General features: G+C 55.4%; 1 protein-coding gene across 1 annotated transcript; it reads right to left on the reverse strand.

The window, feature by feature from the left end:
* Positions 1-581: 581 nt before the first annotated feature.
* Positions 582-5,352, reverse strand: DLX5 (distal-less homeobox 5). The gene is made up of 3 exons (XM_052001628.1): positions 4,818-5,352; positions 2,655-2,839; positions 582-1,293 (listed from the first exon to the last, which is right to left on the reverse strand). Exons 1-3 carry the CDS (start codon positions 5,188-5,190, stop codon positions 958-960), a joined length of 894 nt encoding a protein of 297 aa, XP_051857588.1. The 5' UTR covers positions 5,191-5,352; the 3' UTR covers positions 582-957.
* Between the last annotated feature and the right edge of the window lie 7,633 nt (positions 5,353-12,985).

Consider the following 12,985-nt stretch of genomic DNA (forward strand, 5'->3'; position numbering starts at 1 on the left):
TGCTCGGCTCTCGAGCTCGTTTGGGGCCTCGCGTAATCTGCCTAATTGCTCTGGTTGCCTCCGTCTCTGCGGTGCTCATTGTGCTGAGTCCCGAGTTCCGGAGGGCTCAACGGCCGCCAGCGCAGCCCCGCTGGGGGGACTGCGGGAGGGAAGGGAGAATTACAGCTTCCGAACTTCCCTTCAGTAGAGCTAGTTCGAGGTTAAGCTCGACAAGATCTGTCGGGATCATGTGGCCAGATCTCTAAACCCCATTAAGCTCCTCTCTGTTTGTACGTGTTATGCGGCAGAAATTAAAACACACACACACACACACACACACACACACACACACACACACACACAAAAAAAAAAAACAAAACCCAGCGCAATGTCCCAACGAAGTTATAGACGGCGGAACCCGTGGCCTCTACACTAGACAGATCTCTGTGTTCCAGGACCCAAATGGGCCGGATATTTCCCAGGGGCGCTTCCAGGACTCTCAGAATTCTCTCCCGCCTCCTCCCCCCACTCCAGCCTACAATTGCTTTCATGAATATTTCTAGACAATTATCGGGAAGTCAGAAAGAATATTTCCCCAGACATTGTGTTCATGGTGGAAATAATTTTATTTGTCCAGAATATACAGTTTAATTCCTCTATCTACACCTATTTACATGGTTAAAATAACATTGAAAAAAGTCTTTTGAAAAGTTGAGGTCATAGATTTCAAGGCACCATTGATAGTGTCCACGGATGCGCAAAAAGTTTGTCTATAAAAAAAGGGAGGGGGTCCTTTGAAATGCAATAACTTACATGCACAAGCTTTACACACGAATCGGGGCTCCGGCTGCTGGCTTTTAAACACTTCCCCACACGCATTCCTTTCTTTAATATTCCTAAAACAGCAAAACACGGACGTCCGGGAAAGAGACAGAGCGGCTGGCACGCTGGCAGGGGTCTGCTTCGGCTCTCGTCTCTCTAGTAAAGCGTCCCGGAGGTGAGCGCCAGCGGATGCTGTAGGGAGCCGTGCGGCTGGAGGTGGGAATTCAGGGAACCGGCCCCGGGGTACCAGGACGCCGAGTTCTCCAGGTAGTTTGAGGCGGGGGACGGATTGGAAGCTGCAGGGTGGCCGTGAGGGTGGTGGCCCAGGGAGCGAGCTGCTGCCCCGCTGCCCGGAGGCTCCCACACAGCCGGAGACTGCGGAGAGTTACACGCCATGGGGTCGCTGGAGCTGGGACTGTGCTCTGGAGGCATCTCACCATTCTTCATGATCTTCTTAATCTTGGACCTTTTGTTCTGAAACCAGATTTTCACCTGGAAGGGGGAACAAGTGCAGCAATGACGAGGGGCTCTAGGAGCGTCCTGAGGTCTGTGGTGAGCCTTTGCCAAACACCCCAGTCCTGCCTCCCCTTCCCTCCCATCCGCCAGCCGGGGCGGTGTGCCTCCGCCTCTGCCCCCACTCCCACTCCCACTCCCCTTCCTACTCCTCCTTCCTCAGCCCAGCCAGAGCCCGCGTCGTACAAAGCTAGGGGTTGGGAGCCAGAGCGTCATTATTGCCTCTCTCCCTGCCTCTCCCCCTTTCTCCCGGTCTTTTTTATTCTCTCTGGCCTCGGTAGCTTCAGGACACCTGGCTCTGTAGGCCTACTTCTGGCGCTCCACCCGGGCTCCACTTGTTTCCCGGGTGCGTCAGCTTCCCGGCTCGGGCAAATGCTACAGGTCGAGACCTAGAAGCTCCTGGATCCCGCTCCTCCTCCCTTCGGACTCAGACAGTCCCTCCCGTTGATCCCCGGGGTTCCTCCTCCCACCCAAGTCCCGGGCAGGAAAAGAAGCCAGAGAGCAAAAAAGGGGGAAACGGCCTCTTTTCTGCTGGCTGCCGGTGCGGGTAGGTGGATTTCCGTGTGCGTGGGAAAGCGGAGGGAGCGGATTAAAAGAAAAAAGGCAATCGATTTGCAGAAAGTCACCAAAATGACTGGGGGAGAGAGAGGAAAGGAGAAAACAAGCGCCAGGAGGCTGCACGGAGCCGGTTCTGGGTCCGGAAAACCCCAGGGGAAAAGAACCCGGGCACTGAGGGGTCAGGTTCTGAGGAGGAGAGGGGAGCAAGAGGGTAGAGGGACAAAAGGACACGTGGGGCAGGAGATGGGCGGCAGTCAGCTGCCTCTGCCCAGCCCCCGGTAAGGAGCGCTAGGAACTGTCTTCGTCCTTCAGCGGGGCGGTGTCAGGAGGTGGTCTGAGCCTCAAAGACCCCAGTGTCCCCACGCTCCTTCTCCCAGCAGCTAGGAAGCCCGACTAGCTCCAGCTCAGGGCTGTTCCTTTGTTTCTGCACCCACACAGTGAGCCGCCCCCCCCCCCCCCCCAGGTCCGGGTCCGCTCCACCAGACTGTTCGAGTCCCGCCAGCTGCAGGGGAGGAGGGCCCCTTCGTTTAGAGCTGGGGTGGGGAACCGCCAGGAGGTGGGATGAGCCCCCAGCAGCATTGCCATCGCCCTGCAAAGGCTTCGGAAGCCACAGAGATGGCCCAGAGGTGCCAGCCGGGTGAGCAGAGGCAGGGTGCAGCGCCTGGGCTCTCACCGCTCTGCCCTCGGTCCAGCTGTGGACCTAAGTCGGGGCTGGGGAGAGGGAGGGCGGCGGCTCGAGGTCAGAGGTCAGGAGCCCGGGCTTGGGATCCCAGGCGCTTTACCTGCGTCTGCGTGAGGCCCAAAGAGGCCGCCAGCTCGGCGCGTTCGGGCAGAGCGAGGTACTGGGTCTTCTGAAACCGCCTCTGCAGGGCAGCCAGCTGAAAACTGGAGTAAATCGTCCGGGGCTTGCGAACCTTCTTGGGCTTGCCATTCACCATCCTCACCTCCGGCTCCGTGGCGTCTTTGTCTAAACCGTCAAAAGCAGAGCGGGTTAAGGCCCCGCCGGGCAAGGAGGCAGCTTCCTGTGCGCCGCTTGGCCTCCTCTTCCCGAGCCTGGAGGGAAAGGGGCGCCGCGGGGCCCCGCCAGAGCCTCCCGGGCCCAGAGCCGAAGCTTCTCTTCCCGACATTCCCCACTCCCCTGACCCCCTTTAAGTGGCAGGGAGGCCGGGGCAGGCCCGAGGGATCACGGGCCGCCTCCCCTTTGTCTCCTTGCCCAGTCCGGAGAACCTGGGGTCTCCCGGGCCTTGTCCACCCACTGCCAGGAGTTCTTTGGTGACCTTCTCGGTTTCTACCCCTCATGTGGCCGGGACGGCCGGAGCCGGGCGGGCCACCGTAGGACACGGGTCCAGAACTTGGCGTGGCCTCCGCTGCCGCCGCCCTGGGAGCCAACACTCGCTGACCCAGAGGCGGCGAGCCGAGGTTTACCGAGTTCACAGAGCCGCAAGCGAGCACTCGGGGTTCCTTCTCGGAGCTGGACGGCCCCAGACAGAGGGCCGATTATCCCAGGCCCATAATCTCCCTGCAGATCTGCTAGGACACAGATGCGTCTGGTTTCTTTTACAAATAGACTTAATAAGCCCTTGGCCAAAAAAAAAAAAGCGGGGGGCGGGAATCGTTCATTTAATGAACGAAACAGAGAGTCAGTGAAAGAAAACGAGCCTGGCTGACTCCTCGGCGCTCAGTAAAGGGCAGCAAAAAGCGGGGGGTGGGGAAGAGCAGGCCGGGCCGACGGGCCGGGCCCCCCCAGCTCGCCGGCTGCAAAGAACGTGGAGTCTTCGTTAGAAAAGGGAACTGAGAGAAGGCCGGGAAAATAAACAACAAAACCCTCTGGGGCGTCTTGAGATCTGCCGAGTGTTCAACGCCAGAAACGAGGGGTGGGGAGAAGGCACCGGGAGACAAAGAGCCCCCTCTGCGAAGGAAGCAGAGCCCCTCCCGCCCCCGAGAAATAAGCTTCTCCGCGGTCCCATCCTCAGCTTGGGAGGGACCTAACTCACGTGCGGCAGGTATGTGTGCGGTGGCCGCTGTGGCCGTGCACGGACACATCCGTGTGTGCATACGTTCGGTGTGCTGTGTGTGCATGTATTTGTATAGGGTGTGTGTGGTATATGCACTCGGCACAGCTCCTGGGGGGGGGGGGGAAGGGAGGTGCTGGAGGGCGAGCGAAGGCTGTGGTTTGCTTCTGCCAGCTCAGGGGATGCTAATATTAGAAGGATTATTCATGTGCTGAGGGTGGAAAGAGCTCAAAACCCAGAAGAAAAACCTCCCCACAAAGACCCCCCACTTCTAACTGCAGAGCCGCCGCCCAAACTCCCGAGCCCGCAAACTCTGCAGCCAGATTAGGAGGGAGGAAAGGAGAGTGGGAGGGGGGCGGGGGGGCCCCGAACGCTACCTCCTCGGCCGGACACACACACCTCGGTTAGATGGCTTCTCAAGAGGCTGGGCTCAAAAAGTCAACTGCGTCCTCGGAGCTCCTGCGCCCCACTAACTGGCCTTTGCCGGGTAGATGGAGTCGGGCGCGCCCCGGGCGCAAGAGGAAAGTGCTGGGCGCCCGCAGCGGTCGGATACCCGCCCGAGGCCCAGCTGGCGCTCTCCTTGGAGCGCACTGCCCCCAGGGCAGCGGAGTTTCTCACCGCCCCCCTCCCCCAGCGCCAGCCTTCCTTACTCAAAGTTGCCGGGATTAGGATTCTTTCTGGCCAAGTCCCCCGGGGCAACCACCGTGGAGCGGGGAGCCACCTTCTCCCCAAAGGCTGGGGGCTAGCCATAGATGCATCCCACGAGCAGAAGCCCTCGGCCGCTGGCGGCTCCGTCTGGGGGCTGCCCTCTCCTCGGCTGTCATCCCGTTGCGCACCTCCTTCTCTCCCGGCGGTCTTTCTTGGGCCGCCTCGTGCTCCCTCCCCAGCCCCCGCCCGTTCCCAGGCTGTCCCCCCGTTCGGCCCGGTCCTCACCTGACTGGCCCGAGGAGCTCTGCGCCCGGCCGTAAGCCCCGCTGTACTGGGGATGGTAGGAGCCGGCGTAGCCGTAGTCCGCGTACGCTTTGGCGGGGTAGGTGCCCGGCGGCGGCCCGGCCGAGGCCCCGCTCACGCCGTGGTAGGGATACTGGTAGGGATGCAACGCCTTGCCGTAGGAGGCGGCCGGGGGCGAGCAGTAGCCGTGCGGAGCCCCCCCCGCCGGGCTGTAATAGTCGGCGTCCGTGGCCGAGGACTCCGGCAGAGTGGGCGACTCCTGGCACGGGTGGTGCATGGCCGCGGCCGTCTGGAAGGGAGCGGGGAACTCGCTGGAGCGGATGCTGGGGCCCCTCCGGTCAAATACCCCGGTCATAGTGCGGGCGCCGACGGCGGGGAGGAGGAGGCGGCTGCGGCCGCGGGGGCGGAGGCTCGGCACTGCTCGGGAGGAGGAAGCGGCGGCACTGGCGAAGGCTCCAGTTCGCTCTTGGGGCTGCTTCGGTCTAAGCAGACATGGCTGTGGGAGAGGAGGAGACAGAGGAGGAGGAGGCAGAGGAGGAGGCGGGGGTACAGGAGGAGGAGGAGGAGGAGGAGAAGGAGGAGGAGGACGAGGCGGGAGTGCAGGGGGGGGGGGCGGGAGTGCAAAAGGGGGAGGAAGAGGAGGAGGAAGAGGAGGAAGAAAAGGAGGAGGAGGAAGAAAAGAGGCGGCGGCGGCGGCGGCGGCGGCAAGGAGGCTGGGAGCCTCGGAGTCTCGGACTCCGGCAGACTGCTGGCGGGACGCAGCCTAGCCTTGGTTAAATCCTTAATTGAGCGCTTACGCACAGCGGGGTGGATCGGGTTCCATTGGCCAGAGCAGTCGGGAGCAGCGACACTAGAACTCACCCAACCCGTTCAGCTCCTTGACAAAGCTGGGCTTTAAAAAAAAAAAAAGAAAGAAAAGAAAAAAATGTGTGTGTGTGTGTGTGTGTGTGTGTGTGTGTGTTTGCGTGTGGAAGACACACTCAGAGACTCAGAGAGACAAAGAGAGACAGAGAGATTCAGAGAGTGACGATGAGAGACCCAGAGAGAGATGTGTTCCACATGCAGTGTTAGGGGGCCTTCCCTGAGGGACTGGCAGGAGCTTGTCCCCCACCCCCACCCTCACGCCCTCGTTCTCGGCTCTCTCAGACGCCCACTGGAACGCAGGCTCACTCCCGGACACTGCCTCGCACTGGAAGGCTGGCTCAGGGTTTAAGGCGCCAGTTTGGGGGGGGGGGGCGCAGGAGCTTGGGGGCTGGCGTGGAGAGGCCTAGGCCTTCCAGTTGAGAACAGCAAAGTTTTTCATTTCCCGGAGAGAGGGTGGTCAGTGGGGATCGCCACATGTCGGGGAGCTCACGGGGAAGCTAAAGAGCAAACATTTCCTTCTCAGAGACCAACGTGGCTACGAGGTCCACGCTGGGCAGTGGGCGGGAGCCCACGAGGCAGCCCCTTCGTGGGGTCACAGCCCGGGGGGCACACCCATCCCACTCCTTGGGCCACACAATGTCCTCAGCGGCTGAGGACAGCAGTGCGGGAAAGAACCCCGAGCCAGTCTCGGAGGAGCCCCTCTTTCCTCCTCTACCTCCGGCTCCATGTCTCTCGTCTGTCCCCGGCTCCCTGGGCTCCCACGGCTCCCACAAGCCCACCTTCTGAAGCCCTCCGACCTAAAACGCACTTTCAGAAGGCAAATCCAAAAGGGAAGCAAGACCCAGGCCTCTGGTCCTTCCATTTGCATCAAGAGAAAATGTGAAGGAACCAGAGACTCCGAGCCCTGGGACAGCGGGAGGGCCAACGCTCCATCCTCCCGTATCTGGCGCCACAGGGGCCTCACTATGTCCTTGGGCCAGGGGTCTTCCCATTCCTCGGGTCCCCGAAAAGACTCCGGGCTTTCCAGAACTCCTGGCTCCTGCCTCAGTCCATGGCCCAGGGCCTCTTTGTTGGGGATCTTCACTACTGTCCCTGAATATTTCCCGGCTTCCTCCCCTTTGCCCCTCTTCCCCTGCCTCCTCCCAGTTCATTTCTTAAAACCTGATAGAGTTAGAACTCTGAAGGGAGGGAGGGAAGGAGGGAAGGAAGGAGGGAGGGAAGGAGGGAGGGAGAGAAATACACGGACAGAGAGATAGAGAGGCAGAGAAAGAGAGAGAGAGAGATGGAAGGGGGGGTACTTAGTTTAAAAGGGATTTCGGATCTCTCTCTCTTTGGGCTGCACGCCCAGTCACAGCCTTTTCCTTCCCTGTTTTCCGTCCCCCTCCTCGCCCCAACAAAAAGCAGGGCCGAGAGCTGAAGGTGCAGAGGGTCCATTCCCAGCAGCTTCTCCCCGGCTAGCGCGCCTGTGTGTGAGGAGCTGGGCCCTCATTGTTTCCACGCACTAGGAGCCCCCAAAGAAGAAAAGACTCAGCGGCGAGGAAGGTGGGAGGAAAGGGAAAGGAGGCTGTGGAAGTTCTGCCTTTAAACCCAAAAGCAGACGCGGGAGACACTGGCAAGTTTGGTCCTCAGGCCGAGACCCGAGACCTCGTTGGCCTGGAACGCCTTCGTGTGAACTCCACTCGCCCAGCCCCGAAACCACAGCCGTGCCCCCCCCCACTCGTTGGTGCCTAGCGCCGACCCAATGTCTGGGGGAGCGAAAACGCTTGGGGGAGCGCCAAGGGGGCTGAGAGCGGGCTGGGGAGCCCCCAGCCTCCCGAGCCTCTACGGAAGCTATGGGACCTTTCTGCCGGGAGAGAAACTGGACTGAGCACGGCTCATGTGCAGAACCCGAGAGCTGACAGCGAGCTTCCCGCACCCCCGTGGGCCAAGCCCAATTGCAGTCTCTGCCAAAAGTGAAATCAGCTTCAGTCTCTCCCTTTCCCCCAATTCCTGCTGCTTCCTTTCATATTTTAATAACACTCTCTCTCTCTCTCTCTCTCTCTCTCTCTCTCTCTCTCTCTCTCTCTCTCTCTCTCTCCTCCCTCCCTCCCTCCCTCTCCCTCTCCTTTCTCTCCCTCTCTCTCCCCTCTCTTTCTCCCTCTCCCTCTCTCCGTGTGTCTCTGTGTCTGTGTCTGTGTCTCTCTCTCCCTTCCTCCCCCCTCTCCTCCCTCCCTTCCCTCTCCCTTCTTCCCACCCCACTCTTGCTCCCTCTCCCTTCCTCCCTCTGTCAGGGGGAGCTTCACGGACTCCACCCTCCCTCTACCATCGCCCAGACCCTCTTTCCTCCTTGCTGGCCCCGTGCCTCTGCCCCTCTTGCCCAGCAGTGACCATTGCCAGCCCCATCTCTGGCCTTCTTTCCCCTCCCTTTGGAGGCCTGCTCCTGCTCCCCATCCCTAGGTGAGTATGTTCTTGGCCCGTGACTTCGCACGTCATGCAGGGGCGGGGGCCCTCTGTCCTCTCTCCTCCGGGGTACGGTGGATGAGAGCCGGCAGGAGAGTCGGGGCCCCAGCTCGGACTCTCGATTCCCACTCAGTCCTGGCCGCCTCTTCCCTCAGGTTCTTGAATGGGCAAAGGGCGGATAGGTAACGCTGAGCAGACGCCTTTTCCTACAAAACCGGGCTCTTCTTCCCCCCAGGATCAGACCCTAGCGAACTCCAGGAGGTTGGGGAGAACCAGCCTGGACTCCCCAGCCCGACCCACCTCAAGCTTCGGGGTGGAAGAGGCTCGGAGGGAGCCGCCAGAGAGTACTTGGCTCTGCAGCCGGAGCCCAGGCGAATGCCTGGGCCACGTGCGCCACCTTGTGGCTAAGGCGAGCAGCTTTCAAGCGCAGGCCGTCTTTGGCTTGGATCCAAGAGAAGAGGGCGCCCAGCACTGACCTGTACCTGGCCATAGGGCTGCCAAATACTGCTAGACTGGAGCCCGTCTTCCTTTAAAGCAGTGGTTCTCAAACTATGGTCTAGAGACTCCTGGGGGTCTCTGAAACCCTTTAGAGGTTCTACAAATTCAAAAATAATTTTTCTTTCCAATATGGTAAATGTCTATAAACCGCTTTGGAGAGATCCTCATGATTTTTAATAGGATAAAGATACTGAAAAGAAAAGTTTGAGAACCACTGCTCTAAAGGATGAAGGCGCTCAGGCTGAAGAACGGAGAGCACTTTCCCAGAGGATGCAGCGTGGCTAGCACTCCCCCAGGCGCCTCTCCCTTATGCCCCCACATCTGCCTTCTGCCCCAGCTCCCAGGATTGCTGTAATCTCCTCCCTCCAAGAAGAGAATGGCTCTTCCCCCCTTCCCTAGAAGTTCACGCCGCCCCCTTCACTCACTGTCCATTCTCCCTGCAACGACACTAAGGACAATTCCAGGACTCCTTCCCCAGGGGTTGCTTCTGCCCTCAGGAAGCTGCAGGCTCTGCCCTCCTTCGAAGAGCAAAGTCTTTGCGCTTGTTTTCACTGCCCCTGGACAGAGCAGGCTGCTTTCCCCTGGCTGAGACCAGATTCGTCCCCCAATTCTCCACACACATATATCCATGTACACATTGCATTCTTCTGTGGGAGCCGCCCTTCCCAGATACAGACTAATAGCTCCCTCCCCACTAATGGATTGAGAGAGGACTTCAGAAATTATCAAGTTCACTTGCTTCCCATTTTACAGATGGGGAAACAGAGGCCCACAGAGTCAAGTGGCTTGTCAAAGGTCCCACAAGTAGTAATTAATAGCAGAGCCAGCTTGTCCGACTCCAAATGAAGTACTCCTCCTGAACCACAGCTGGGACATTGGGAAAGTAAATAACTTCTGTAAGATTACACAGGCCCTTTGTGTCAGACGCAGAATGTGGACGCAGGTCTTCTCATTTAAAAAAAGAGAGAGACTCCACCCGTCTCTTTCTGTCAAATCCCCTGGTAGAGTGCTAGGGGGAGACCCAGCTTAGAGGATTACTCCTCTCTTGCAGAAAGTCAGGAGATGCCTTTGTACTAGAAACAAGGAAGAAGATATTAATGTCGAAATCTGAGCACCACCAGGTATGGACAAGCATCAGGCGGCACGTCTGTCTAGTCAATCAAGCAAAGGCTTTAAATGATGGGACAAGATCCTTGATTGATGTAGAGATCTTTGCAAGGAAAGCTAGACTTTGGTCAGGGGGCGTGGTGTTGTCCATGTAGAAAATTAGTGAGTGAGTTGGCTTTGGGATGAGGGGCCCTACCAGGTCAGTGGTGAAGGCCCCCAGACCAAGCACAGTGAAGGAATGGAGTGGCTCAGAAGCCTGGGAGTGTGTGTGTGTGTGTGTGTGTGTGTGTGTGTCTGTGTGTGTGTGTGTGTGTGTGCGCCTTATTCTCTCTCACCTTGATCAGAGGAGCACCTGTGGACTTAGGGGGGTTACAGCCTGAGGAGTTTTATACTGGGGTCCCAGCAGCATCCTTGGGACAGAGCAGCAGTTAGCAGAAATGTCTACACTCCTCATCAGAAGATGAGGAAAAACTAGGCAGCTTTAGGACTATATGAGGAGCCTAATGGAGAACCTACGACATCTGGAAGGAAGGTCTTGGGGTTTTTAGGAAAAAACCAAACCAGCTGGAAACTGTTCTTCATCATGCATGCACTAGCGTCAGCCTACTTTCCTCTGGGGTTTTAGAGAGCAGCTAGGGGCCATAGTCCTTAGAGTGTTTGACTTGGAGTTTGGGAGAATTGAATTTGAATCTTGTCTCAGACACTAACTTGATGAGAGACCTCGAATGTCACTCAAACACCCTCAACCTTCATTTCCTCATCAATAAAATGGGGACAATAATCACACCTACTTCACAGAGGGTATTGTGAAGATCAAATGAAGTAATATGTAAAACACTTTGCAAACTTCGAAGCTCTTTATGTATGCTAGTAGTAGAAGCAACAGCAGTCGCGGCAGTAGTGGTAGTAGTGGTGGCAGCAGCAATAGTTGTAAGTGAGTGGTAGCAGCAGCAGCAGCAGTAGCAGTGGGGGCGGGAGTGTCCTAGTGGCAGAATATTGTGTCACAGACTTTGAAGGAGTTTTGTACCAATATCTCCTGGTAAATACCTGTTTCTTGAAGCTAATTAAATCTGCTTGGTTAATTGATGTCAACTGGTAACCATGGAATGAAACATGCTAGTAGGGATTATTCAGGGGTTCTACCTCCTAAAGCTCCCTCTGGAACCCCAAGAAGAACAAAAGCTCCTGATCTCTGGGGCTCCAGGCTGTTGAGTTAACACAACTTAGCTATTCTTGTCAAAGCATGAACTACAAAAAGAAATGGAGGATTTCCTGTCTTTACTCAATAAGAACATTGCCTTCTAAATCTCTGTCCCCCTAGTCCATACACAGACTTTGAATGGGATGGGTGCTTGATCAATGTTTAATCAATGCCGATCAATGAATAAATTCATTTCATTCATCTCCAGCAAATGGAGATGTGCAAGCGAGCTCAGGCCCGTCCAGGGTGAGACCAGGATTCTCTGCAAATCCACAGGAAGATAGCATCTGCTTCAGAGGGGAAGATAATAAATTCCTATTTCTTGTCATAGATTTTAAATTAGAACCACCTCTGAGGTCACCTAGTGTATGGCTGAGAGGTTAATTGAATTGTCCAGGTTCAAACAGGGAATAAATTAAGCGGCTGCAGTAGCATTTGAATTCGGGTCTCCTGACTCCGTGTCCAGCATTCTCTCTTCTGTTCAGTACTTTCTACAATCTTGCTTCCAGTATGGCTCCTCTAGCCACCGTCCAGAGAGCAAGCAAGTCTTGCCAACAGGGAGCCCACCCATCCTGCTGCCACCTGTACTAACTCTTGAATAGCTACCATTGAAAAACAGGTAAGCCCGGGAATAGAAGTCTTCACCTCATCTCCCATTACCTCCCAACTGATCCTGCCATCAGATTGGCCTCCAAAGCAACTTTTGTAGAGCAAGGAACTGGCTTCCACTTTAGCAAGGAAAATGCATTATCTGAAGATAATGAAGAAGCAGAAAACTCTTGCCTAAGTCTTTAGCAAGTTTTTAGATGATTGTTGCATGGGGTATTCAGAGAGAACTAGCAGCTCTGATATGAGGGCCACTTTAATCATATCATTTTAATACATTAAAACAGGCAGCCAAAAAAAAATCAATAGGAAACCATGAAACCTTCTCTTACCATTGTGACTACCATCATATCTCCTCCTTTCTCTTTTCTCTTCCTTTTTCTTTTCTTTCTCCTCCTTTTTCCTCTTCTTCTCTTTAGAAGTTTACAGCATTACTTTCCTATCACTCCACCATCTTGGGTGTTAAATTTAGAAAAATTGGTTGGGACCAGAGGAATTTTTGAAAGTTTCTGAGTCATGTGTGGTCAGCACACATAAATTAGAGAAATTGCTCAGCAGCAGTTCAAAGGTTGTATTGGGGACAATACCAGGACCAGTCAGGAATCGCAGTGTCATTTCGACCTTCTTCCTTCATATCTGTCTCCTTCTCCTCTCCCACCCGGCTACCACTCTAGTTCATCAGTTTCTTCCTGGGACTATTGGAATCACCTCCTAATTGGTGCAAAACTCTTCCAAATCCAGCCTCTGCTCTGCACAATCACTGAAGTGATTTTTCTAAAGTGCAGGTCATTTTCCTTCTTTAGGAAATCCAGAAGCTTCTTATTAATTACAAGAATCAAAGATTAACTCCTCCATTTGGCATTTTATGCCTTTTGCAACCTACACACCTTTTCAGTCTTCTTCCTTTTTCCCCTTTCCTTCGTTTCCCCCTTCCCCCTTTCCTTATCCTTTCCCTTCCCTTCTCTTCCTTCATGTTTTTCTTTTTCTTTTTTTTGAAATTAAAAAAAAATTTCCATTCCAAATTCTCTCCCTCCCTATAGTCCCTCTCTCAAATATCATGAAAGAAAGCAATAGGATAATCATTACACATATGAACTAATGCTAATCTTCATATCTGCCATCTTGTTGAAGATAGTAACAATAAAGAGAAAAAAATCTGCTTGAGTGTGCACTCAGAGGCCATCAGTGGTGAGTATTTTCCCCCCAAAATCCTTTGGAATTGACTGGTCATTGTATTGGTGGGAGTTCCCATTTCTCCCTATGGGCACTCCAATCTGGCCAAACTGGCATTTTTGCTGTTCTTGTACATGGCATTCCATCTCCCATTTCCATGTCTTTGCTTTTGCACCCACTTTCTGGAAAGTTCTCCCTCCTCTAATTTTCCTTAAAATTCCTAGTTTTCTTCAGAGCTCAGCTCAAGTGCTACCTTTGACAG

This window comes from Antechinus flavipes, chromosome 5, assembly GCF_016432865.1.
Source record: "Antechinus flavipes isolate AdamAnt ecotype Samford, QLD, Australia chromosome 5, AdamAnt_v2, whole genome shotgun sequence".
Lineage (NCBI taxonomy): Eukaryota > Metazoa > Chordata > Mammalia > Dasyuromorphia > Dasyuridae > Antechinus > Antechinus flavipes.